General features: G+C 38.2%; 4 protein-coding genes across 4 annotated transcripts in view; 2 read left to right on the forward strand and 2 right to left on the reverse strand.

Annotated features, from left to right (window-relative positions):
- Positions 1 to 2445, forward strand: part of LOC117807627 (solute carrier family 22 member 23) — a 26474-nt gene extending 24029 nt beyond the window's left edge. The window contains exon 10 of the mRNA XM_034676973.1: positions 287 to 2445. Coding sequence (XP_034532864.1) covers positions 287 to 707 — 421 coding nt within the window. The 3' untranslated portion in view covers positions 708 to 2445. The remainder of the gene's footprint in view (positions 1 to 286) is intronic.
- psmg4 (proteasome (prosome, macropain) assembly chaperone 4) lies at positions 2142 to 5009 on the reverse strand. Its single transcript, XM_034676985.1, has 3 exons — positions 4712 to 5009; positions 3319 to 3394; positions 2142 to 2485 (listed from the first exon to the last, which is right to left on the reverse strand). The coding sequence occupies exons 1-3, from the start codon at positions 4886 to 4888 to the stop codon at positions 2364 to 2366; spliced, it is 375 nt and encodes a 124-aa protein (XP_034532876.1). The 5' UTR covers positions 4889 to 5009; the 3' UTR covers positions 2142 to 2363.
- Positions 5010 to 6153: 1144 nt separating this feature from the next.
- On the reverse strand, positions 6154 to 9756 carry bphl (biphenyl hydrolase like). The gene is given in 8 exon segments (XM_034677011.1): positions 6154 to 6471; positions 6582 to 6705; positions 7065 to 7196; positions 7366 to 7519; positions 7972 to 8138; positions 8244 to 8283; positions 8285 to 8348; positions 9462 to 9756. Coding segments are annotated over 8 exon segments (858 nt in total). The 5' UTR covers positions 9548 to 9756; the 3' UTR covers positions 6154 to 6380.
- Positions 9757 to 14767: 5011 nt separating this feature from the next.
- On the forward strand, positions 14768 to 23152 carry LOC117807667 (dual specificity protein phosphatase 22-B-like). The gene is made up of 7 exons (XM_034677021.1): positions 14768 to 14881; positions 14994 to 15027; positions 16967 to 17049; positions 19241 to 19290; positions 19917 to 19991; positions 20603 to 20774; positions 22398 to 23152. Exons 1-7 carry the CDS (start codon positions 14861 to 14863, stop codon positions 22539 to 22541), a joined length of 579 nt encoding a protein of 192 aa, XP_034532912.1. The 5' UTR covers positions 14768 to 14860; the 3' UTR covers positions 22542 to 23152.
- The last annotated feature ends 518 nt before the right edge of the window (positions 23153 to 23670 follow it).

Below are 23670 nucleotides of genomic sequence, written 5' to 3' on the forward strand. Positions count from 1 at the left end.
AAAGTAACATTGGAATCCATAAGGGGGTTGTAAAAGGATGTCTTGACAGATAAATAGACAGCCGGTCAATGACTTAGTACAACAGACATTTGTCAGAGTCTTGGTTGAGAAAAGTTGAGAATTTGCCAGACACAGACTCCTTATGCTGAAGTTTAAGAGGTGTAAATAATGTTTTAGAAACTTGATCTAAAGCATTCTGATGCCTAAGGAGCCTGTTTGTGGTTTCAGTCATACCAGACAGCCTTGGTAATGGATCTTCTACACTTCTTTCCTCTTACCTTTGCAGGGGTGGAGGGCTGGGCCTGGTCCTGGCCAGTGCTGGCTTCGGCATGCTCACTGCACCCATCATGGAGCTCCACAACCAGAAGGGCTACTTCCTGCATCACGTGATCTTCGCCTGCTGCACCCTGCTGTGCATCATCTGCCTGCTGCTGCTGCCTGAGCCCAGGGGCCAGCCTCTGCCTGAGAGCCTGGCTGACGGGGAGACCTTCACCCGTCAGACCCTGCTCCATCCAGGAGAGCAGCACCTCCTTCTTGCCAAGACTGACGGGGACTACTCCAGAGTCCACGACACACCGTTACACCTCACAGCCACTGGGGGCGCTACAGTTGCAGCAGCCACCGCTCTGGCAGCGGTACCTGCCTCGTATGCCCTTGCCACTGGAGGGGAGATAATTGGAAATCGTGCCATAGCCAACGGGGTTTGAGCATCTTAGCAATAGTCTACTATTGTGCTGTTAATTGCTCAAGCATTAACATGACTGAATGGGCTTTGAACCTTTGAAAAAAAAAAAAAACCTTTAAAAGGGAAAATGAAATTGTTCGGATGAACCAAATGAACTCTTTAAAGTTTGAGTTGGTGACGAAAGTAAATTTGTGTAGTTTTTAGTGACTATGATTCATTCAGGAGTTGCCAAAAATATTGTACTGGACTTTGTTTGTCTGAAGTCAGTGTACATTCAATAATATGAAAGTGTTGAGTGGTGTTTTCCTTGCACTGCAGTCCGCTCTGTCGAGAATGATTCCCAGGAAAAAGCAGCAGAAGCGAGAAGTGAAGATGCAAAGTAGAGCTGCTCTGAGCTGAGAGTTTTCTGTTTGTAGTTTTGACTCGTTGAGGGAGGATTCCACTGCATCTTATAACTCTTTATAAGTTACTTTGCACTAAATGTCAGAGACACAATCAAGTGTTTGTGATTTTCAGCCAACACATTGGAGATGCAGGGACTGGCTAAACCACTACCACTCTTTTTTGCATGAAAGGGCACAAACAGTTTTACATGTTTTTCTTGTTACTTGTGTTCCCTCTACTAGAAGTCCAATGTGGCACTTTATCCTCAGAGGTGAAGTCAGTGAAGACACTGATTTTTAAAGGAAGCATTACTGCTGATGGTGTGGGTGTATGATGGTTGTCTGATGTTGCTGAACAGCCGGAGACCTTGGCAGACCTTATGTGTAGCCTATAGAGACTGTGAGTAATGCAAAGTAAATCTGAGAGTTGAACAGACATTAGAGTGTACTGCTGTATGTCTTATGAAGCATCTCAGCATTTCAAAGGCTTTATCATGATGGCTCTGTTCTTTTAACAAACAGAGAATGTAATTTAAGAAAACCAGTATTTATTTTGTCATGCCGCCAAGGGCAATTTTGTTGCTTGAAATACCTCCTCAATTAGCAAATATTTCCACTTCCAACTTCTCACTCCTCGTCCTCTGTACTGTGGTAATGTTGTAATCCTTCTCCTAGGATGTGTTAACTCTAGACAGAAAGCACAATATTTTACAGTTTTTTGAAATAAACGTTTGTGAAGATTAGCATAGAGCAGCGACGTCTGCGTAGCCCTGGCCTAGTTGTGGTTGGTGTACATTTATACACTTTACAATGTAAGTATCCTTTAGGACTGCAAAAAATATGTAAGGTGCGTATACATGTGCCATTCATTCATAATGTATGGGCCATACTTTTATAGGATATAAGCACACTGAATAGATCAACCATCCCATAAACCATGACATGAACCTGAATCCAGATTCAAACATCCTCCATATTTAGTACACAGCACGTATTTCAAACACCCTGTATGGTTTGCTAGTTTGTATGTTTTCAACAGTTAATCACTGAGAGAAAAAACTCAACCACTAATGCTGTTTTCTAAGTGTTATTTTTTTAATATGATGCATTTGTACAAAAAGCCATAGGCCTACATGTTTTGATAATAAACCACTTAATTTATTATGTCAATAAAAGAACACTTGATGTGACTGAGTGTGGTTATTGTGTTGGAGTGAGGTTACAGTATTTGGAAGGGGACTACAAGTCAAAGTTCTTTCTTAGAAAAATAAACTAAATAAACAAATCGTATGTGCTCAGAAGTGCTCCGGGTGAAGCTCCAGCTCCTTTTTGATTCTGTTCTCCACCAGAAGGCTGAAGTTGGAGTCCGTCAATGGAATACTGTAACTCACAAAGACTTGCTTTTTGGTCTTCTTTGCTAAAACAGAGAAAGAAAGAGAAAATTCATTTGGAGTTTGGACAAGAATTAGAATAAAACAAACCATTTTATAGCATTTAATCACACTAGACTTATAAGTCTTGTAAGTTTAGGGAGATCCAAGAAAAGTCTCTGTCACAGCTATGTTACTTTAGGTTAAAGGGCGATGACAGCGTTTGCATTAAAAATATATAAATATTTAACCAGAAAATAGACTGTCTTAGCATCATCATAAATCTATATCATTATACAAATAATATGTATGTTTGTATTTTCATGTGTCTATCAAGAGTCTGGAAACATGTAGCAGTTCTGTGAAAAATATTTTGCATGATTTATTCATTTAGCAGTGTCCACATGTTTTCTTACAGTGTAAAGACACCACTGGTTGTCATTAAATATGAGGTATAAAGTTGCGAACACAACTAGCTGACCTAATTGACAAACTGAGAACGATCAAAGCTTCTTATTCTGTGCAGCTTGCGTTTTCTCTTTGCTGTTAGTAAGTAGAGACTTCAAATCAATCTGCTGCTGCAAACTCTGACAAAACAAAAATAGAAACATGCATCGTTCTTTGGAGGATATTACTAAAGCAAGCTTCGATATGCACATTCTGTATTGAAATTAATGTAGAACAGTGAAAGGTAAGATACACTACAAAAAAGCTGGGGAGGTTATTTGAGCTAATTTCTTGCTAGAACAGGCAAAACATACCAGATAAAATGAATAAAAGCTGCCAAGATCTCTTCATCTTTTAATGACTTATTGTACATTTCTACAATATCAGGAATAATAGGCCACATCATTTCTTGCACACATTCAAACATCATTACCTAATCTCTGTGCCAGGGAATTTGAAGCAGTGTTGGACGGGTCTCCCAAGACTAATGTGGATAAAGGCATGGAATCCTGCAGACAAAAGGAATTAAATAGAACAGTTTAAGTCCCTCTGCAAGGAATGAAAACATGAGCTCTGAGATCCGGAATAATTCCACTCTGTCTTTATTTAAAGACTGAATTCATTCGACTTTGTGGGACGTGTTTATTGCAAATGCTTATGAAACTGTTAAGAAGAATTGCAGTTGATTGCACAGCCCTACGATAAAGTATACTGCCTTGAAATGTAACCTATTCTAAACTTGCTTATTTCAAATTATATTGCTTAACATTGCTTAATATGTTGTAGGAGTGCAGTCTCCACCTGGAGTACCAACCCTTACTGCCTGGATAAGAGGGCCTACTAGCGCCTCTACTTCCTCAAAAGGCTGAGGTGCACTGGACTCAGGAACTCAGTCCTGAACTCTTTTAAAGATGCGTGGTGGAGAGCATCCTGTGCTCCTGCTCTGCTGCTCTGCTGCAGAGAAGTAGGCCTTGTAGAGGGTGGTGGAGGCTCAACAGAGTATTGTAGGAGGCAGCCTACCCATCACCACAGACATTTACACCAGCAGATACAGTGAAAGGGCCTCCTGCATCATGAAAGCCACCTGGCCTCACACTTTTGCAAATTTAACCGCACAGCATCTCTATCAACCACAAACTCCTAACTCCCTGACTATGTATGTATTATTCACACCACTTATATACAACCCCAATGTCAATGAAGTTGGGACGTTGTGGAAAACGTCAATAAAAACAGAATACAATGATTTGCAAATCCATTTCAACCTACATTGAATTGACTACACTACAAAGACAATATATGTAATGCTCAAACTGATAAACTATTTTTCTTGTTGACTTCTCGTTTACTTATTTTGCAAGACTAATAAATAAAAAACCCTTTTTTTTAAATGCAGGGGTGAAGAATATAAATTTAAAGGGGCAACTGAGAACGCACTTATTATATTATTTTTTACATTTTATCCACTAGAAGAGGGCGCTTGATCATGTATTCACTCAGAGGCAATCTACAAGGCCCTTTTTCATGCGTTTTCCACTTAAAGGGTTCCAAAGAGGCTATTTTATCAGGATTTATCTATTGCAGGCATTCAAGTGGGCACTTCTGCAGCATATAATACAACATGAGGCACCAAGGGGTATGATTGACCTGTTTTTATCAACCTTTTTTCTGGTCTTGTAACAAAACTGGATTTAATTACGGTACCATTGTTTAAGCCCAGAGCTAGAAACTTGAATGCAAACTCTACTATCCGTCTTTATCGTTACATTTCTGCACAGTTATAAGAAAATGAAACCACTCAGGTAGGTTTCCGCGAGTTAACTCACGAATTTGCTGCTCATGGAGACCGCCAGGTTGGACAGGACCGGACTCGAACCGACCCACAGGAAGAACCCTCCGCTGAGCTTCATGACGTGGAAATGAATGAGTTGCTCCAAAATCTTCTCCGAAAAATTGTGCACCGTCACAGCGTCAAACGCAGCTCCGTTTAATGTTTCTGTCATTTTGTTCAACTCTAACTGCAACCTAAAACCATATGAACTCGTGCTAGCTCACTGTAAACAGAATGAGACACTTCCTGGTTTCAAAAGACAGAAGCAATCGATCATCGATATTCAGACGTGGCTGCAGCACAAGCACAACTGACAGATCACGTTTTTTATTGAAAGTCAGAAACATTTGATCACAAGTTTTTTTTTTACCCTTTTGGACTATGGAGACCTGCTCCTGATCAGTTTTTAAAGAAACTACTAATACTGTATATCACTGTGCTTTGCGTTTTATTTCCGGTTGCAGTACATCTCTGATCCTATACGCTGTCGCACTGTCCATCTTTGTAGGGTCAATAACTCTCTCACTCATTCTTGGTCTTCTCCCTACATATTTGTGTGTACACGTGTAGAAACCTCAGCCGATATGGCCTGTGCTCTCAGGACATCATACAGTTGCAGGTCCCGAGCATAGACAGTAAATCCCGAGTCAGAACTGAACTGGGCAAAAAAGCGTTTAAATTTTCAGCCCCGTTTACCTGGAATGATGTGCAGAAGGACTTGAAACTGACACATCTTGTAACTCTGGGGAAATTCAAGTCAATCATAAAAGACAGAGAAATAAGCTCAGCTGGATCTTGTGATTGCACTGTGTAATCATGTAACCATGTGAAACTGTGACCGTATTTCATAGTTGTGTTGTTTTGTGTGCTTGTTGTGTGTTGTAACCTGTTTTGTGCTGCCATCTTGGCCAGTTCACTCTTGAAAAAGAGAAAAATCTCAATGAGTATTTTATTTGGTTAAAGAAAGAAAGAAAGAAAGAAAGAAAGAAAGAAAGAAAGAAAGAAAGCTTACGACTGATCCAGAACGCCAGAAACGTTATCTTATTCACTATCCAAGATTAATAATAGCTCAAAATTAGAAAGTCTGAGAGGCACCCGATACATTTACATAATTATCTATTATTCATTATCATTACTTTATTATTAATTCTAAAATATTTATAAGAAAAAGTACAAAAACTGTCATGCTATCTAAGAGAATACCAAAAGTAGAGTGGCACATGACACAAAATTGGAAAATTCTGAATTTTTCAAATTATTTTTTCTTGTTTTAATAACACTTTTATGATGCTGCTGATAGTGCGGAGCTATTGTCAAATTTGTACACTCTTTGCTTTTGTTTTTTGGCGTTCATAATCAGTATCAGTATAGTAGAATTTTAATACAAAAATATATAATTTAGTTACTTACTCTCCATCCCCATAAAAAGTCACCAACTACCTTTGTATCAAATTTATTAAAATAAATCAACATTTGATGGAAAACATTGAAAGTATTATACATGTTTAACTTTAACTTGTTAAGTATTAAGCTTTGCATGGATAGAAGTTGAATAACTGACAAAATTACTTCCTTTAGTGTTTATATTTCCTCAGACCTACTAGCCACCTGCTTCTTCTTCTTCTACAAGATGATCAGTCGTTATTTCAGTGTTAATCGATCGCTCAGTCTTCTAGAAAGTCTTCCACCAGCTTGTTGAATTCATCAGCATACCTCAGGTGGATGTTGTGTTTACCCTCTGGCATCATGTGCAGTCTAGATTTGGGGTAACAAAAAGTAGGGATACACATGTGACATGTTATTTCATAATTTAGGTTCATTCAAATGTTATTGATATTTAAAAATGCTGTTGTGTGTTGTCTTACCGTGACCCTTTAACATGTTTGGAGAGGAATTGTGCGTGAAAGGTTGGCACCACGGGGTCCTTCTCTCCGTGGATGATGAGGGTCGGACAGCTGATTAGAGGCAGTAGCTCAATGCAGATACTCCCTGACCACAAGAAATTCAAGTAATGGTTAAACTCATTCTGCATATACTCTATTTAAGAAATCATGGGTAATTGTATTGATCTTCAATGCAGATCTCCCAAATCTCATCTTTAAAGACAGAATGTCTTTTTTTCCTTATAACATATGCTCTTCTATTCTACAGAGGCCCAAAGCAAACATGCATCCATACATCTCATCACTACGATAATGGGCTGATTTAAGTTGTTTTCTCGAGATCTGCACTAAATTCATATTTTCATAGTTGCAAAAGCACAAAACATGCATTTCAACTAGAAAGCATTTCTGCTGCATCCCTCTCTTTAACTCAATTAGTGTTTGAGTCAAAGATTGTTCACGTACCTTCTGGTCTCGCTGCAAACTGTGTAATCCCATCAACCCAGGCATCCCAGTTTTTTGCAAACTTTTCTGTTCCGTACACCTCTTCCAACGGCTGTCTCATCCTTGCACTCCACTTGGAGACATCACGCACCGCTTTGCAAACACAAGACCACACAGTTATTCAGAACGTCATAATGTCATCTTTTTTATGTATCTGAGTGATACAAATGGCAAAATGAATTTTGAAGATGAAACTGTGCAAAATCACACAGTACAAGGATTTACTGTAAGAAATCCATGACAACAAGTGGAGTGGGAGTACCCTCGTAAAGCTCAAGGTCCTGCTGGGTGATGAAGGCATTTGCTCCCCAAACAACCATCCTGTTTATCAGGTTGGGGTTTTTTGCAGCTGCTATCAGAGCCGTGATTCCGCCGTCGCTCCAGCCCAGCAGAGAGAACTTATGGAAGCCTAATGCCTGTGGATAAAAATTAAAATACTGGGCATCATTTTAAAATGAAGACAACAGAGTTTATCAGTTATTGAGAACCTGAAATGAGGGAATTTTTAAAAAGTCTGTTTCTGCAGCACACAGTTACTAACATTGTCTGACACCTATACCCCCAGCAGTGACTTTCAGCATTGACAATTACAATAAAGAATAAATCTATTCTGTTACGTTTGCTTTTTCAGCTCAAAAAGAGGCATCACTATTATTTTCGGCTGCTTTCACAACGTAGCTAAAAACACATTTTTAATGCAACTATAATCTCCCACTGTTGTTCTGCAGCATTATTCATTTGTCTAAGCTCATCTTGAAACGTTTCACTCAATGCTCGAAGATTTTTACATCCATTTTTCTTCCTTTGATTAAGTCACCAACAAGATGGATATATTATCAACCTCAGTGAAATAACAGACATATTAGACCTTCATCAGATCCACGGCATCCTTTGCATCTCTCTCAAAGAAGTCCAAAGGGAAGTCTCTATCTGGGGGACGGGATTGCCCATAACCACGAGGATCCCAGCCAACCACAGTGAAGCGTTCTTTATTCAGAGACTTCAGCTGAGGGCCAAAATCAGTCCGAGTACTTCCTGTGACAAAGAGACAGAAACAGTTAACAAAATCAAAAGATAAAGGCAGAGATACTGTCAGTGTGTGAGAGCTCTTAAGGAGAGGTGTGTTTTTGTTGTGTTTACCAATAGCACCAGGGAGCAGCAGGAGAGCGTGTTTTCCCTCCACCTGTCTGCTCATAGTACAGATCCACTCCATTAACATGCTGCCGGCCTGAGGTCACTAAGGAGCTGCAGAGACGGACAGACAGGTGGACTGTGTTATAAAAGGAATAGACCTAAATCTACCTTGTATTTGACAGCCACGGTAAAACCAATGAAACAAAACATCTTGTATCACAGTCAAAATGCTACATTTCTGCAAAAATCAGCCACGTAACTAGATGATACTGTATCTTTTTGTGTCATTGCCCCTAAAATAGACATTTTGAATGTCTTGTAATTTTGATCCATAGCAGAGGCATGATTTTTTTCCCCTCTATGCTAGTTCATGCACAGTTAAAGCTATTCCACCTGGCTCCACTGAGACAATGATTGCATTTTCTTCTTTTGTTTACTTGAACAGCCTCACAGTTTGCCTGCTGTTACACATTGTGTGCTGTGAGGACAGACTCTGACCTGAAACATTTCTGCAGGGACACTGTAACTAAACATGAGTCAACATTTTTCAAACTGGCAAAAACTTACATCAACTTTAATCCCTATGATCTCAAATTATGACCATTATCATGGTTACTCAAAAGGCATGACTATGACCTTGAGAGAAAACAACTCCAGCTTTTGAAACTTAAGATCTTGTATTGTTAAAAAAGAGTGGGAACATATTTGGAAGGTTTACTCCTCATGCTTCATTATTTTCTAGTCGTATGTGATGTCCTTGCACTATATTTGGGAGAAGGTGAATCCAATTTTGAGACGATCATTTCAAAATGACTTTTTTCTTCCCTATAAAAATAACAACTTACATTTTTAGAATGAACTTCAAAGAATAACCATAACAATATTCTCATAATAGCTTCCAACGTAATACGACCACTATATGAATAATAATACTACAAAGGCCAACCATTATACATTTGGTAAACCTTGACAGCATGCACATTAACGTTTTAAAGGCATTCATTTACGACCATGTGCACATAGATTGTGCACTGCCAGCGCCATCTTGTGGATTTAAGTGGAATAAACCTTTAGAAAATTAAATCAAATCATATCCCCAACGTGTCACTAAAAGTGGGGCGGGCAAGTGTTTCCTGTTTTTCTCATGCAGCATTAATCAGTTACAGTCAATATTCGTGCATGCAACTAGGACCCAGCTCAAATAAACACTGTTAACACATTTACCTGTACGACTGGCTCGCTGTCATGGTGGCTGTTCTTAAATTACTCCTGCATTTCAGGAAACGTCCACCGAGGAAACACACCGCCATGTCTCATACGTCCACACAGTCTAAGCACTGCTCTGCAGCAGGGTTTATTTAGTTGGTTAAAGATTAAAAGGGTCTCATGTAATCCTCTACGTTTCTTACGGAAATCCAGGCAGCTGCGGCCAGTTTGATACTTCCCATGTGGTCTCGTAAAATTTAAAGCGAAAGTGCGAAAATGGACCTCAAAGTTGTCTGACCAACACCTACAACCATAGACTGTATAAAAGATGCCATGATGTAAGCCTCTTATCTTATACGTTTATTTTTTAGTTATTTATTGTACTGTAAATAATTCATCTGTACATCCTTCCATTCATCTTCAATTCATCCATCCAGCCACATGTAAGCCTGATTAAAATTAAAATAGATCATGATCCACGTGTTTAAACGTGGACACCAGATAGAGGTTCAGTGGTCCAGCATTTACTACACCATACATTAATCTGTTGATAGATCTTTTCACTTGATCTTTGTTTTATTTCAACAGATCTTCCATCAGAGCTTTACAATCCTGCACAGGGAAAATAAAGATACAGTTGTGTGCTAAGCAGGATTTACTTTACACAGAGTAACTCCAGAGATAAAATTCCATATAGATTTCTTTTCCAGATTCCCTAAGCATAATGTAGTCCTTAAGTATAAAAACAAACAAACAATGTAATGAGAGTTGTTTTTTTAATTACCAGTTTACAGATGTGTTTGGCTGCTGTGAATCTTCAGCTCCTAAGTGCATCAAAAAACTCTTGGTTGCGTTGGCACTGCCAGTAAACCTAAAGGGATAACAACAGAAACCCTGTACACTTTTTTTTGTGTGACTCAGCTCAGGTGGTGTTTGCGGGTATCTACTCTGCTATCTCCTCTGTTCACAAATGTCACATTTTTATGTTCACCAAACTTTCAGTTCAGCGACTATAAAAGATCTGGGCTGCACTTACAAATGCAAAGTAAAATGAAAAGGTTATCTAAAATGCACAAACAAGAGTCTGCCTCTTAATACACATTGATTCATTCTATCAAAAAATAGGCAAACTTTTCTATTAAACTTTTTAGGTAAAGCTACAGGACAGTTTTATATCCTTTCTATGAAATTAAAGGAAAAATGTAAGACTTGTTAAATTTCGTTTTACTTCATACAGGCTTACACAGGTGTATTTCTTGTTTAAGAAAATCATCTTGACAAACAAATAAATGTTTCATGTACTATCATGACTCAAGTTTAAGGTCAAATAGGTTCACCAAGTTTGGGATCATTTTTAGAAATCATATGGGTCTTGTATTTTGTGAATTGTTTATGTGTTTTGTACAGTTCTGTGTCCTCCCCTGTTGAATATGGGTGCGTGTCTGTTGATGCAGGTGTTGCGCCTGATTGGTCCATTTGAACAGAACTGCTCTGACAGGATTGGATGAAAAGTGACACACCACTACTTTTATTTATTTCATTTCATTTTACTTTGATGCTCAGACCATGATCACATCACATGATGTCATTTTATCCAGTTCACCTTGCCACTTTTGCAGAAAATGATCTCTAAGCCTCTGTTCAACAGTGAGTCAGTTAAGCTAGTTAATGTTGTTACACTGCTGTGTGATCCAGAGGTAAGACAAGCCACAGTCATCCAGTGTCTGTTTAACCTTTAAAACCCATGGTGCCACATACGCACATGTGTTGTGCAGGTTAAGCAGATAGTTATACATTGTTCGGTTTAACTTACTTTCTTTACCTGTGATCAACCTCTTCGCAGCTCCCCATACACCATGTTATTGCAGGTTGTCATTTTAACTTTTAGGGTATACTTCAGAAATTTAAGGTGTAATTTTTCCAGCAAATCTATATTTTCAAACCCCCACACTTCACATGCATAACAAGTCAAATAAATCTAGTGTGGTATCTACAGGTAGGTCAAACTTTCTACACTTACTATCTCAGCTGCTGTAACCTACTCTGCTCTGTACTGCCCCTGATCAGACTGTGATTATCAAAAGAGATCTGGATGGACTGAGTTGGCTTGATTTTCAAATAGGTTTAGGTTTTGATTGATTGATTGATTGATTGATTGATTATTAATTCTTAAACTCTTGTAAATTAACACACTCTTCCTTCTGTTTTTGTACAGAGCCCCTTGATCTGAGGACATTTCAGTAGCAACAATAATTTGTGAACACAAGACAATTAAATCATGTGAACGGGTTACTATTTTGTGGCCACAAATAGTTTTCTTCTAAAATGTCACCATAGGACTATTATTTACAAAATTGTATAAACGAACAATCAATCAATCAATCAATCAATCAATCAATCAATCAATCAATCAATCAATCCAAAATCTAAACATTAAATCAGATTTTTAGTATTTCATGACAACAAAATAGTAATCCATTCCCACAATTTATTTATCTTGTGGCAAATTTTTTTAAAATTTTTTTCGAACATGTCACGGTAGGGGCGCCATAGTTCATATGTTAGGATCTCAGGTAAGATATTTGTCATTTGTTTCAGTTTTGTTTTCTGGTATGGAACATAACGGTTCATATATTCAATTTTTGTATTTTGTTTTGGGCTTTGCTAGTCCCCAAAGTGAATTAAAACCGCTGCTGTAACTCCAAATTGACTTGTGCTGCTGGTTTTCTTGGGAGTAGGGAAAGGTGGGCTCACACTATGATTTGTTTAGGTTTCCAACTAGGCCAGGAAAGACCAATTTTAAAAAATGAATGACAGGAATCCACATACACTTATTTGGGATTGAGGAGGGGTAGCATATAGAGCAGACCGAAACAAAATGCTGTACCAATTAAAAAAAGTTGTGACATTCTGGGCTAAGGTAGTAAATGGAAATTGACAAGTTCTTTGGCCCCAGCTTCTGGATTTTAGGATCAGTTGCTATTTTTCATTTCAAATCATCGTTATTGACAGTAAATTTGGGGGTTTCTGACTTTTAGTCAAACAAAACAAGAAACAAAAGACATCCGCTTATTGCAGTGAGCATTGTCTTTATTTTTCAGTCATTTAAAAGACAAACAACTTAATAAATCGATCAAAAAGTAAGTTGATCAACCATGAAAATGAGGAGTCTTAATGTTTTGTTGTAACAGACCAAACACCCACCAAAGTGCCTGTTCAGCAAACTGCAACATAAAAAAATTGCCTGATATTTTCAGGTGACACAAATTGATAAAGGGAAAATCACCGATCGACATGTCACATCTTTTAATATCAACACACAGCCCGACCTAATCCTCCCACACACTCTATTATACACCTACACTGTAAAGCTCTGACAGAGGTGTTTTTCTGAACCTGCAAACCCCAAAGGTTCTTGTTTTTTAATGTGTGATGTGTCTATTTATGAATGGGTTTCACTCAGTGTTTGTGATGTGCTGTTCAGACCTAGTTCTCAGAGACACGCAGCTTTTTTGTAAACGCCTCCACTCTCTTCTGCCTGTCAGAGCGTCTGAGCTGTGCCACACTCTAAACCACACAGAGGAACACAAAACAAGAAAACAAAGCTGAGCTAAAAATATCTCAGGCGCCTCACAGCGATTTGTTAGAGATGAAGCAGAATTTACTGGAAATGCAGTGACTAAAGGGGATTAGAGTGGATGTCCACCGAGACAACACATCATTTAAAATAAACGGGCTGATTTTTATTTCTTAGAGAAGAGCACGTTGTGAGAAATGTTCATTAAATCAAGCCTCTGCTGAAGTGAGCTCTAAAAAAAACATTAATGTGAGATTTGCTTCTTTCCTCTAATTTATCAAATGGTTAGACTGAACAACTCGGTTGCCAGTGTTGATATTTCAAGCAGCTGATCCACTTCTTCAGTCCAGACAGACTTGAATATACTTTTGATAGCATTTAAATCTGGTTCAGATTCTCATGGTCCCCAGATGATAACTCCTACTTGTTTTGGTGATCGCCTCATGATTATTTATATTTATTTTAAAGTGAGACTGTGTGACAACTAAAAGGTTCATTCTCTTGAAATGTTGTAAAGACTTTCTCCGTTCCCAGAGGATAGATATTTCTGACTTCAGTGATGGAATAACTTTTCCTTTAATGGTCAGTAGCAAATTGAAATTATAGTTATGAGAAAAAGTATCTTGAATATGAATTCTGTTGATTGTCATAACATTTGGGTCAGTCATTTATGGTTCCAAGAGGATACATCTGTTGGAATGTGTGATTTTCTGACTTTTCTTTGAGTTCCATAAATGGGTTGATTTTCTAATTCTGAAATTTGATATCTACACCTTTACTTTTTTGGATTACCGTGGTATTTGATTTACATGTTCATGGTTCCCAGGAATAAATCCTACTTACTTCAATGATCTCTGTCATTTCCTTTGACTGCTCCAGCAGGTTCTGGTTCCCAGAGAATAAATACTATATTCTATATTTCTCTTAACTGTAGCAGCATGCTGAAATTTATGTTGCAGAGTTTAACACTGATGATGTTCTGATTGCTCTGAAATTTGGGTATAACATTCATGGCTCCCAGAGGATACATCATACTGAATATAGTGATTGTTTGACTTTTCTTTAAGCACCACGAACACTCAAAGACGTGCTTGTAGGATTGTATCTCCTATTGAAAAAATCTTTATTGAAAAAATGTTAGACATCACCTTTTTAAACCTCTTCCCATGCAGGAAAAGCAACAAGATCAATGTAAAAAAGGGACACACTCTCTTCTATTAACATACTAAGGTTCTGATTTGAATAAATAGATAAATAAATAACAAATCCTAGGGCCTTAAAGGTTTATGCCTCAACTCCTCAGACACCTATACCTCCAGACTATGTTATATAATCAAATTTATTGTCGCTGGTCTGTAGTGTCAGCCTCATTCAGAAGTGCTCCTTGTAAGGTATAATCCCCACAAACAGTGATAGCATGGCGTGGCCCACTGCTGGATGTGTTCTCCTCTGCCCTCTGCCCCCTCAACCATCTTTGTCTGGTTGGTATGTGCCTATCCACAGTCCCATGACCCACTCAGGGTCTAAATATAAATACCCAAGGAGGGTGTTCCACTGTTAAGGTCACATTACGTCATCCCAAGCAGTCTATTCTCAATCAAGCAGCACACGGAGCATGTGTTGTGAACGCGCCGATGGCTTTATGATATCCTGAGGGTCACATGAAAAAAGATTTGACGAGCTGTTTGAAAACGATGTGTCGCAGTTACAGCTAGTGTTTGCTTGTTTCTCTGAGGAGAGGGCTCGACTGAAGCGTAACACCTCTGGGGCACTGGATAATACACTAAGTGGGCTCTGACATCCAACTTGTGTCAAAATATGCTGTGATTTTTTGTCAAACATGGGTAACGGAATAAACAAGGTAAAGTATTAAATGTCTCCCCTCAAAGATGTGGTAAACAAACCTTTATCACCCTTACATCCATGTCATGCTGATATCTGCATCCTGACTCAGTCATGTTTACTCTTTTAAGGTCCTGCCTGATCTGTATCTTGGAAATCTCAAAGGTAAGATCTCATGTCACTTGTAATTTCATTAAAGAGTTATTCAATTTTCAGGATAATGCAGATAATGTTTCAGTTCCTCATACAGAGTGTGCATGTGGTGAGATGCTACACTGAGCTCAGTTTCTATAGAGTAGAGAGGTCACTGCACAGAGAAAAACGATTGAAGTACTGTTTTCTGATTTAAAAAAAACCACTCTGTATTTTTTGATGTCTTGTGAGATTATAAAGGTTCGTGTGTCAGTTTCAGCAGCTGGAGGAAAGTTGCTGGGAGTACGTGTGGGTTGGTGTGGGAGGGGATGCCCCGAAATGTGGGGGTGTCCCCAGCATGAACACCTATATTCCACATTGTTCTGCTGCAAATGCAAGTGCTTGCTGCTTTGAAATCAATGTGCGTGCACGAAATTACGTAAGCACAGGAAATAGCTGAAAAAATATGGATTAATTTATGTCAACATGGCATGTTTCGTGAACCACCGTCAGGAAATCTAACACCTTTCATTTTGACAAGGCCTTTCGATCTTTCCATCCTGTATGCGCTAATGTTTTTGAAAAATCTAAAATTGTTATGCAAAAGCTAATGTATGAGGAGGCATATGAAAAAAATGAAACTACAAAAGAACTTAAGCCTATAGAAAGATGAGATACATTTTTAGGAATATCTTACAGAGCTGTCTTAATACCAAGAAAGATGTAAGTCCACAGGGAGAATAAGGGTTAATGCATCATTCAAAAAAAGTCTCAGCTTTCCATAAATTTGAATAACTTTGCTCTTGAAGATGTTTGTAGAAATTACACTTATACTAATTTCTAATTGATTCAATTGTATCATTCGCACACAAAGCTCATTAGCAACAAAGATGAGACACATGCTATGCTACTCTTTTTACAGAGATACAGTTGCTTGAACAGAAATAGCAATGAAAGGTTTTTTAATTCTGCTAATCGGATATATTTGTCAAACAAATCATTATGATATTCAAATAAATCTGATTTAAAACCAAGATTTATTTTAACTGATATTTTTTATACAACCCAGAGACAAGTTATTAAAGTAAATTTTGTTAAGAGCTCTCTCACTAGCTGGCATTGTGTGCAGTTATGGTTGTATGTTTTTTAATTGTAATTTTATTTACTGTTTTCACAGAAAGTGGTCATTTTTTCCACATTACACTTTTACAAAGTTAAGATTTTCTCTAAAGCCTGTCTCTGGACTCAGTTTTGTCACAACATACAACAACAGAGCAGTGCCTCTTGTTTGTGCTCAGGAGAAGGACAACCTGCTACCAGCTCTAATGTCACATCAGCACCTTGACACCCAATAAAAATACTTGTTTCATGACCAACAGTCTGAGCCTCTTCAGATTTCTTGACCTTCAAGTCACCGGGTTAAATTTATAGTTACAGAATCAGATTGAGTTCCTTCTGAAACAACCTTTATGATTTATGATGTGTACTTATTCAGGGTATTTATTTATTATTTTTAATTGTCAGCAGTTTTTTTTTTTTTTGCATGTTAAGGATTTAGAATGCTGACTTAAGGGTTCAGTAGCCTGAAGACTCATCTTGGTCTTACAGGGGGCATCAGCATCCTGCAGACTTGCAAATCATGAGAAAAAAAGTGCACAAGACACATCTGTCCAGGGTAGAAAACGTTTGGCTTCCTTTTACAGACTAAAATTTGATTAGAACAATTACAGTTTCTTGCTTTTGGGCAAGCTGTTGGACTGTTTTAGAAACATTGGTTTTCCGGTTTTTCTTTCAGTTCAAAACAGGAGTAAAAGCTTTGAGGCTTTAAGTCCACATTTGCTTTGGAGACCTTAGAGGAGGGGTGTTGTTGTAGGGCAGAAAATGCTTTATTTAGATTTGACTTTACATGGGGACATTTGTGATTGGATGGAGGGAATTTCTAAGATTTGTTCATTTTCTTTGCGGTACGCAGATGCACGAGACAGGGAGCTGCTGGCAAAGCACAACATCACCCACATTCTGTCCATCCATGACACAGCCGCACCCATCCTGGAGGTGAGCTCTCTCCTGTGTGTCTTGTATCGACACGTGGGACCTCTTACACTGACTGTCCGGCCATGAAGTGAACAACCTCTCCTCAACCTACCACTGCCAATTTCTCCTCCCTACTCATACTGAAAGTGCACAATGTGTGCACCAAATGCTCTTTTTGCTGACTACAATATCTTCATTGGAGGTTCTTACATATACTTCAATCAGTGCTTCATCGGTGAATTACATTCCTCATGCACTGATTGATTGCTTATTGTCTTGACTACCAAACTGCAAGATTGCTTAATGCATTAGAGAAGGCAGAGCATTTCATATCCGAAAACTGACATTAGAAATGGTTAGAATATCAGAATTGTTATTTTCTAATGATTATTTTTTACCTGTTACTTTCACTGTAAACTTGCACTCTTTCAGGATATCTTCTTCAGCAATTTATAATGAGGCATCTTTGGTTGTGTTTACAAAGATGAGGTAAACTGAAGAGAAGTTCTGAAGTGATTTCTTTTACACAAAGGTCATTTTTATGGGATGTTTATGAAACAGAGCTCTTCAAATAGTGTGAAAGTCAGATGGTCATGGTAAGTCCTCCAGTCTTGCATCAGTCGAGACCTGAAATTCACCTGATCCTCTTGTGACTTTGATTATTTTAATCTGTGCCGCAGCTGTGATGCAAGTCATGACACTGGGAAACATATATATATACTTTTAGCTCTGCAGCTTGTGTTCTATAAAGTCTTGAAAGTGGAACTACACTTAAAAGTTTCTGCTGTTTCATGGCTGAATTTAGACAAGCCGATTTTAGTGTGAAAATATGTTTTTCTTGTGTGTGCGTGTGAGAGAGTGAGAACCAGATAGCTTGAAAGTAGTAATTTACCTCCACTGATTTCCATTTGGTGACAGATGTAAGACCACACTGTACAACGCAAAATCTATGCTTCATTTAGCTGAAACTTTAGTGTTTCTAAAAGTTAGCAACAATCCTTTAAAATTGAATTAGATTGTTACTGAATAACTTCAGTGAAATTGTTTCCTCTAACTGTATTCAGCTGTTTTTTGAAATCTTGATCTTATGTGTCCGCTTTCACAACTTTCATCTTTTCTTGTTGAAAGCGAGCATGAGAAGTGCTCAGAGATTTCTGTACACTTTCTCATCCATTGCTAGCATGTTTCATTGAATGTAGAAGAGAAACAGCAACTCGTATTAGAGTATCACTACTCAAACTGGTCAACCAGCAAACTTGTGAAAGGCTTTTGGCTCCAAACTAAGCCTCCAGCCTGATTTCACTGCCCTATACACATCTCTTATCCTAATCGTAGGATTGTTCTCACATGAATTTGGATGACGCAGCTTTCTGAGTTCTGTGGTGTAAGGATGACTCAGGTCTGTCGGCCCAAATGGCCAGATGGGACAGTTTTATTTGCATACCTAACAGTCAAACTGCTGACTGATTGATTTCTTGGAAGCTTGATGGTTCCTGAGAGAGGAAGGTCAAATTTGCAACCACCAAATCTCTAAGGTCCGATGGGCTGTTTACTGTACACTATGTGGTTTCTAATTACCATACTGCAAAAAGTAAATTTGCTGAGTCAGTTTACTTTAATAATAGGAGCCTCAAACCGCTTCTTTTGCAGGTAAAGACAATTCATTTCTACATGTGTTTGTCTGTGCAAAGAAATTTTGAGTTTTACAGGATTTGTTTGCATAATAACAATTTTACTGATGTCAATGCATCATTCTCCTTCAGCATGATAGTGATTATTTGTATGTGTTCAAGACTATATGTCGGTAGTTTTGTGTGCGTGCAAGCCAACTTATAGGAGGAGTCCTTCCAGAGCTCGTTTGGTCCCAGAGGGTTCAGGGGTTTTTACAGCAGTGCAGTCATAACGGGACAAGTCAGTTTCTGTCCACTGTTTATACCATCAGCTGCCAGGTGCACTGTACAGAAGCACACGAATGTACACAAACAGTAACACACAGGCAAACATCTTTAAGTCATGACCTACCACAGCAGCAAGGTCAGAGGGGCAAGGTTTCAGGGGCAGTAACCATCCAGCCAGAAAGAGGAAGAGGGCTGGAGCTGGTGTTCAAACAGATGACCTGACAGGATCGAAACTCTCGTTACAATCTTGTTACATAAACAGGGTTACCTGATTGTGTTGTTGAAGTCTAAATTACTCCCTTTTTTCACTTTAGGACATGACGTACCTGTGTATATCTGCTGCTGACCACTCCAAGCAAAACCTGTGAGTACATACATGAAGTTTATACTAAATATTTATATACTGTATATGTACATTTTTTATATCAGAGGTCTATTGTGTTTTTTTTTTAGTATTTGATTTGATGTTTGTATTTTCTGTACATTTAGAATTGAAAAAAGTCAACAACTCTCTGTTTACTTCAGTATAAAAGTAACTTTTCTGTCAACTATCAACAAATCTTATCTATTTTACATTTAAAAAATATTCACTCTCAGAATGTCCTATCTGTATCTTTATAATAAAAATGAACTTTCTGTGATGCAAGACCAATTTCAGTCTTTTTCTGACAATGAAGTCCAACCAATCAACCAATCAACCAATCAACCAATCAACCAATCAACCCATCAACAGACCAACCAAACAACCGACCAACCAACAAACAAACCAATCAATTAATCAGATTTAACAGTGTCTCCTGGTTGAAGGAGAGGCTCGGGAGATAAAACTGTCATGGAATATTGACCATTAAACAGTACATAACCCAACAAAACATGAAATAATTTCTTGAAATTTCACTAATAAACCTGGTGTTTTACGTTTTTTTTTGCAAATCATGGTGTTCAAAACCATTTTTATTCAGTTTTTTTTTAATTGATCTATTTTTCCAGGATTCAGTTCTTCAGAGACAGCATCATGTTTATCCACGAGTCTCGACTGAAAGGAGAGGGCTGCCTCGTCCACTGGTGAGAAAATAATTGCTGCTTGGTTTGTTGCATATATCTAAAAAAAAAAAAAGCTTTATTATTATATTATCATACATAGAAATTAAAGTTGTTATATAAAGGAATCCAAAAAGAATAACTTGAGTGAAAAGGCATTTTGATCCCATTTCTGTACACACTTTTTATATGCATGTTCTAATTTATACGCCCTGTTGTTCTACCTGCTCCATCTCATTTACTGCACAGTCTATTCAATGATTTACTTTAAAATTAGGTGACATTAGAAATAAACACTGGCATCATAGTAAAGGGCAGGAGACTGGTGTCATTTGCAGATGAGGATGTTGTGAGAAAGAAGACTGAATATTCACTCAGGGTGATGTATTTGCCTCACTGTGATTAGTGACTAGAAATCCTCAAATTCAATTAACTCAGTTCTCATTTTCAACCACATCAATGCACCAAACAGACAAACATAATAAATCACATCACCTTTCATCCTTCCTGATATCAAAAAAGAAAAACCACAGATCTTTAAATATGAGGTTTCACTTCTTTCTACAACAAAGCAGAGACCCTGAATATGTCATAATTGGTGTTAGAAACTCTGCTGTGAATCTGTGTGCTCTCAGTGTTGCAGGAGTGTCCCGCAGTGTGACTCTGGTGGTGGCTTACATCATGACGCTGACGGGGCGAGGCTGGGTTGATTCTCTGGCGGCGGTGAGGGCAGCTCGGCCATGTGCGGGACCAAACCTGGGCTTCCTCCGTCAGCTGGAGGAGTTTGAAAACACAGAGCTGACAGATGTGAGTGACACTTAGGATTAATGAGAGGTCACAATGAGTGAAATAGTCATTCAATGCATCTCTGAAGTTTCTTCTTTGCGTTTAAGTTTTCAATATTAATAGTAGGCCTGTCATTCCTGTAGGGGATTCAAATCATGTATCTGTGCCTGAGAGAAACAATACAATCAAATGTGCATGTGGAATTAAGTGCATGAAGACAGCATCTGATAAGAAGTTAAAGCTCCTGTAAGGAGTTTTTAACTGGCTATTATACAGACTAATATAAACAGTGATGCCTCTACAAGATGTTCAAAAGTAAACAAAACCATCATTAACAAGATTCACAAATTCTATATTGTAATTTCTAATGTCTGTAACCACTGTGAGGGGGTAGGAGTTATAGAGCAGACCTTTGACAGCATGCTGAAAAAACAACTTTCTTAATATTTTCAACAGCAAATATTCACAGAGTGTCATGTCTGAGTGTTAAAACAGCAGCAGGAGCAGATTTTTGTGTCAGAAAACATTACTTACACATGTACAGGACATGATTAGCACAGAGAGGAACCACTTTGTCCACAGTCAACACAAACAGAAAGTTCCTCACAGGAGCTTTAAAAATGATTGGGCTCTGTAACAACCTTGTTGACTCTCAGTGTCTGGAAACAGATATTTCTCTTGTTTTGTTGAAACCCTAACAGGGTGGCTAGCCTGCAGGAGTACATGTTTTTTCCAAATGCTCATTTCATTCCAGCACTCGTAAACTGAGCTCACATACAGCTCTTAAAAGTAGATTTTAACAGAAGTCCCACCTCTGATAAACCAAATAGCTAATGACAGACTAAGATCTTGTTTCAAGGGGGGGCACAGCCAACACTGGTCACCTCCCGTACCTGCTCCTGCTTTGAACAGCCTATAGGGGATGTAACTGTGATGTCTTTGTTACGACTGGCTGCCTGTGAGAGGTACGGAGGTGTAGTGGTGGGGTAAAGTTGTTCTGAGGCTGAATGGAGGTAACAGAGTAAAGAGAGCATCTGTTTGGATTAGCCTGCAAGATGATGTGTGTCTGGGAGTGTGAATGGGGAGCTCACACTGCTTGTTCACATTTTGAAGCTATGGTTTTAACAACAGCGGAGCTTAACTGTAGAGCTGTAGAGCAAACTTTGCGGTAAGAGGGCTTATGTTGGGGTGCATGAAAGCTGCATTCTTTCTTTTGGCCAGCAGGTGGAAACTGCACTGGTTGCAAAAGAATTCAAACTGTATGAAACCAGATGGGAAAAGCTTACTTGTAACTTGATTTAATACCTCAGTAAATAATTTTCTGACAGGTTCATGGTTTCAGTTACTTGTCACAAGTCTTCTTCACTACAGCATAGTGTATATTTTGTACGTTATGGTCCCATTTATAATAAATTTGACTATAAGATAGGGTATACTTGAAGGCGTGGCTTCTTGTTTTTAACTGTGGATAGAGGAATAGCAGCTTGATTCCACAGATGATCACTCCTTGTTCCAAATAAAACAAACAGAGATGGTAAAAATGTCAAAGTCATTGCTTCAAATGGGGTTAAATAGGTGGCTACATGCACTGCACACAGAAATGGCTATCATTAATTTGACCCTCCCTTTGTTTGCCCTCCTTAGTATCGGACCTGGTGGAAGGAGCGATACGGGAAGAACTCACTCAATGATGAGGAGGAGGTGGAAAACCTTTTAACTCAGAAATCTGAAAACAGCAGCACAACGACAACCAACATCACTCATGATCTGAGCACAAGAAGCACCTGAGGAAAAAAAGACAAATCTGTCAGTGTTTTTTTTATGAACTCTTAACACCTGAGGAGAGTTGGCTTCTGCTTGGACTACAAAACCCACTAATCTCTGCAGATTTCTGCCCCTATCACTGATCCTGCAGATATTTTTTTTTGTATTGATATGATTTACTTCCTCTCATATCCTGCAGAACAGTCATGTGAGTGAGGGGGTTTTTTATTTCATTGCCACAGTCCCCCTCATCATGTCTTGTCTTTGCTTCTAACTGTCAAAACAACATGCAAGGGCAGTCAAGCCTGACAACAAGGAAATATGAACATACGGTCCACAATGTGAACTCACATTTAGCAGAGTACACTCCCCCACTTAGTTCTGTTATGCTGTGTCTTCTACTTGGACTATGAGTATGACTCTCTGTAGACAGCTTACTATATTTTCCAGTCAAACAGAACCAGCAGCCGTTTGTGTTAATTTGTTTGAAGCTGTGTTTGAATTATAGTTTGAATGATCAAAACAAGATTATAAAAAGGAAAAACTTTGAAAACATGCGTTTATCTTGTGGATGTAACAATTCATTAACGATGTGCCTTTCTGTACAGAAAATTTAGTATAATAAACTCCTGAATTAGCATTTTTTAAAATTCATTTTGATTAAAAATTGATGAAAATCTTCAATTTAATAAACTTTATAGAGCAGTTATTCCTCACATGCTTGGACACCAAAAATGACTGGGGAGACTTACTGTATGTTTGAAGTCAGGGTATTTTAAAAAAAATATTCAAACAAAACAAGAGGGGTATTAAATCAAGTTAAAGTAACAATGCCAGAATGAACACTATACTCCCTTACAATCAAATGTTCGGATGCATTCATTCAGAGTTATCATGTTGTAGTTGGTTCAGTGGAATTTGAGCCACTTCATATCTTATTTTTTAGATTAATCTCAAACAACTCATCGTCTCTTTTGAGCTCACATTTATGTTACTGATTAGTTTAGAAATAATTTGAACCCTCTTGAATAAAAACATTTAATATTTCTCCTTTTGACATTTTATTGTGAAAGATTTTTTTTGTATTCATTTGTAAGTACACATGAATGAATGAAAAGCATGTATTAACCCTTTCTATATCAACTGATAACAC

This window comes from Notolabrus celidotus, chromosome 2, assembly GCF_009762535.1.
Source record: "Notolabrus celidotus isolate fNotCel1 chromosome 2, fNotCel1.pri, whole genome shotgun sequence".
In the NCBI taxonomy this organism is placed as follows: Eukaryota; Metazoa; Chordata; class Actinopteri; order Labriformes; family Labridae; genus Notolabrus; species Notolabrus celidotus.

What these genes read in the sequence shown, in the direction of transcription:
- psmg4 (XM_034676985.1), bottom strand. Translation starts at nt 4,888, where the DNA reads ATGACAGAAACATTAAACGGAGCTGCGTTTGACGCTGTGACGGTGCAC. An exon ending in TCTCCATGAGCAGCAAATTC is followed by an intron (nt 3,395 to 4,711) that starts GTGAGTTAACTC and finishes TTTTGTCTGCAG; the next exon opens with GATTCCATGCCTTTATCCAC. An exon ending in TTCCCTGGCACAGAGATTAG is followed by an intron (nt 2,486 to 3,318) that starts GTAATGATGTTT and finishes TCTCTGTTTTAG; the next exon opens with CAAAGAAGACCAAAAAGCAA.
- LOC117807667 (XM_034677021.1), top strand. Translation starts at nt 14,861, where the DNA reads ATGGGTAACGGAATAAACAAG. An exon ending in TGGGTAACGGAATAAACAAG is followed by an intron (nt 14,882 to 14,993) that starts GTAAAGTATTAA and finishes TACTCTTTTAAG; the next exon opens with GTCCTGCCTGATCTGTATCT. An exon ending in GACCACTCCAAGCAAAACCT is followed by an intron (nt 19,291 to 19,916) that starts GTGAGTACATAC and finishes CTATTTTTCCAG; the next exon opens with GATTCAGTTCTTCAGAGACA.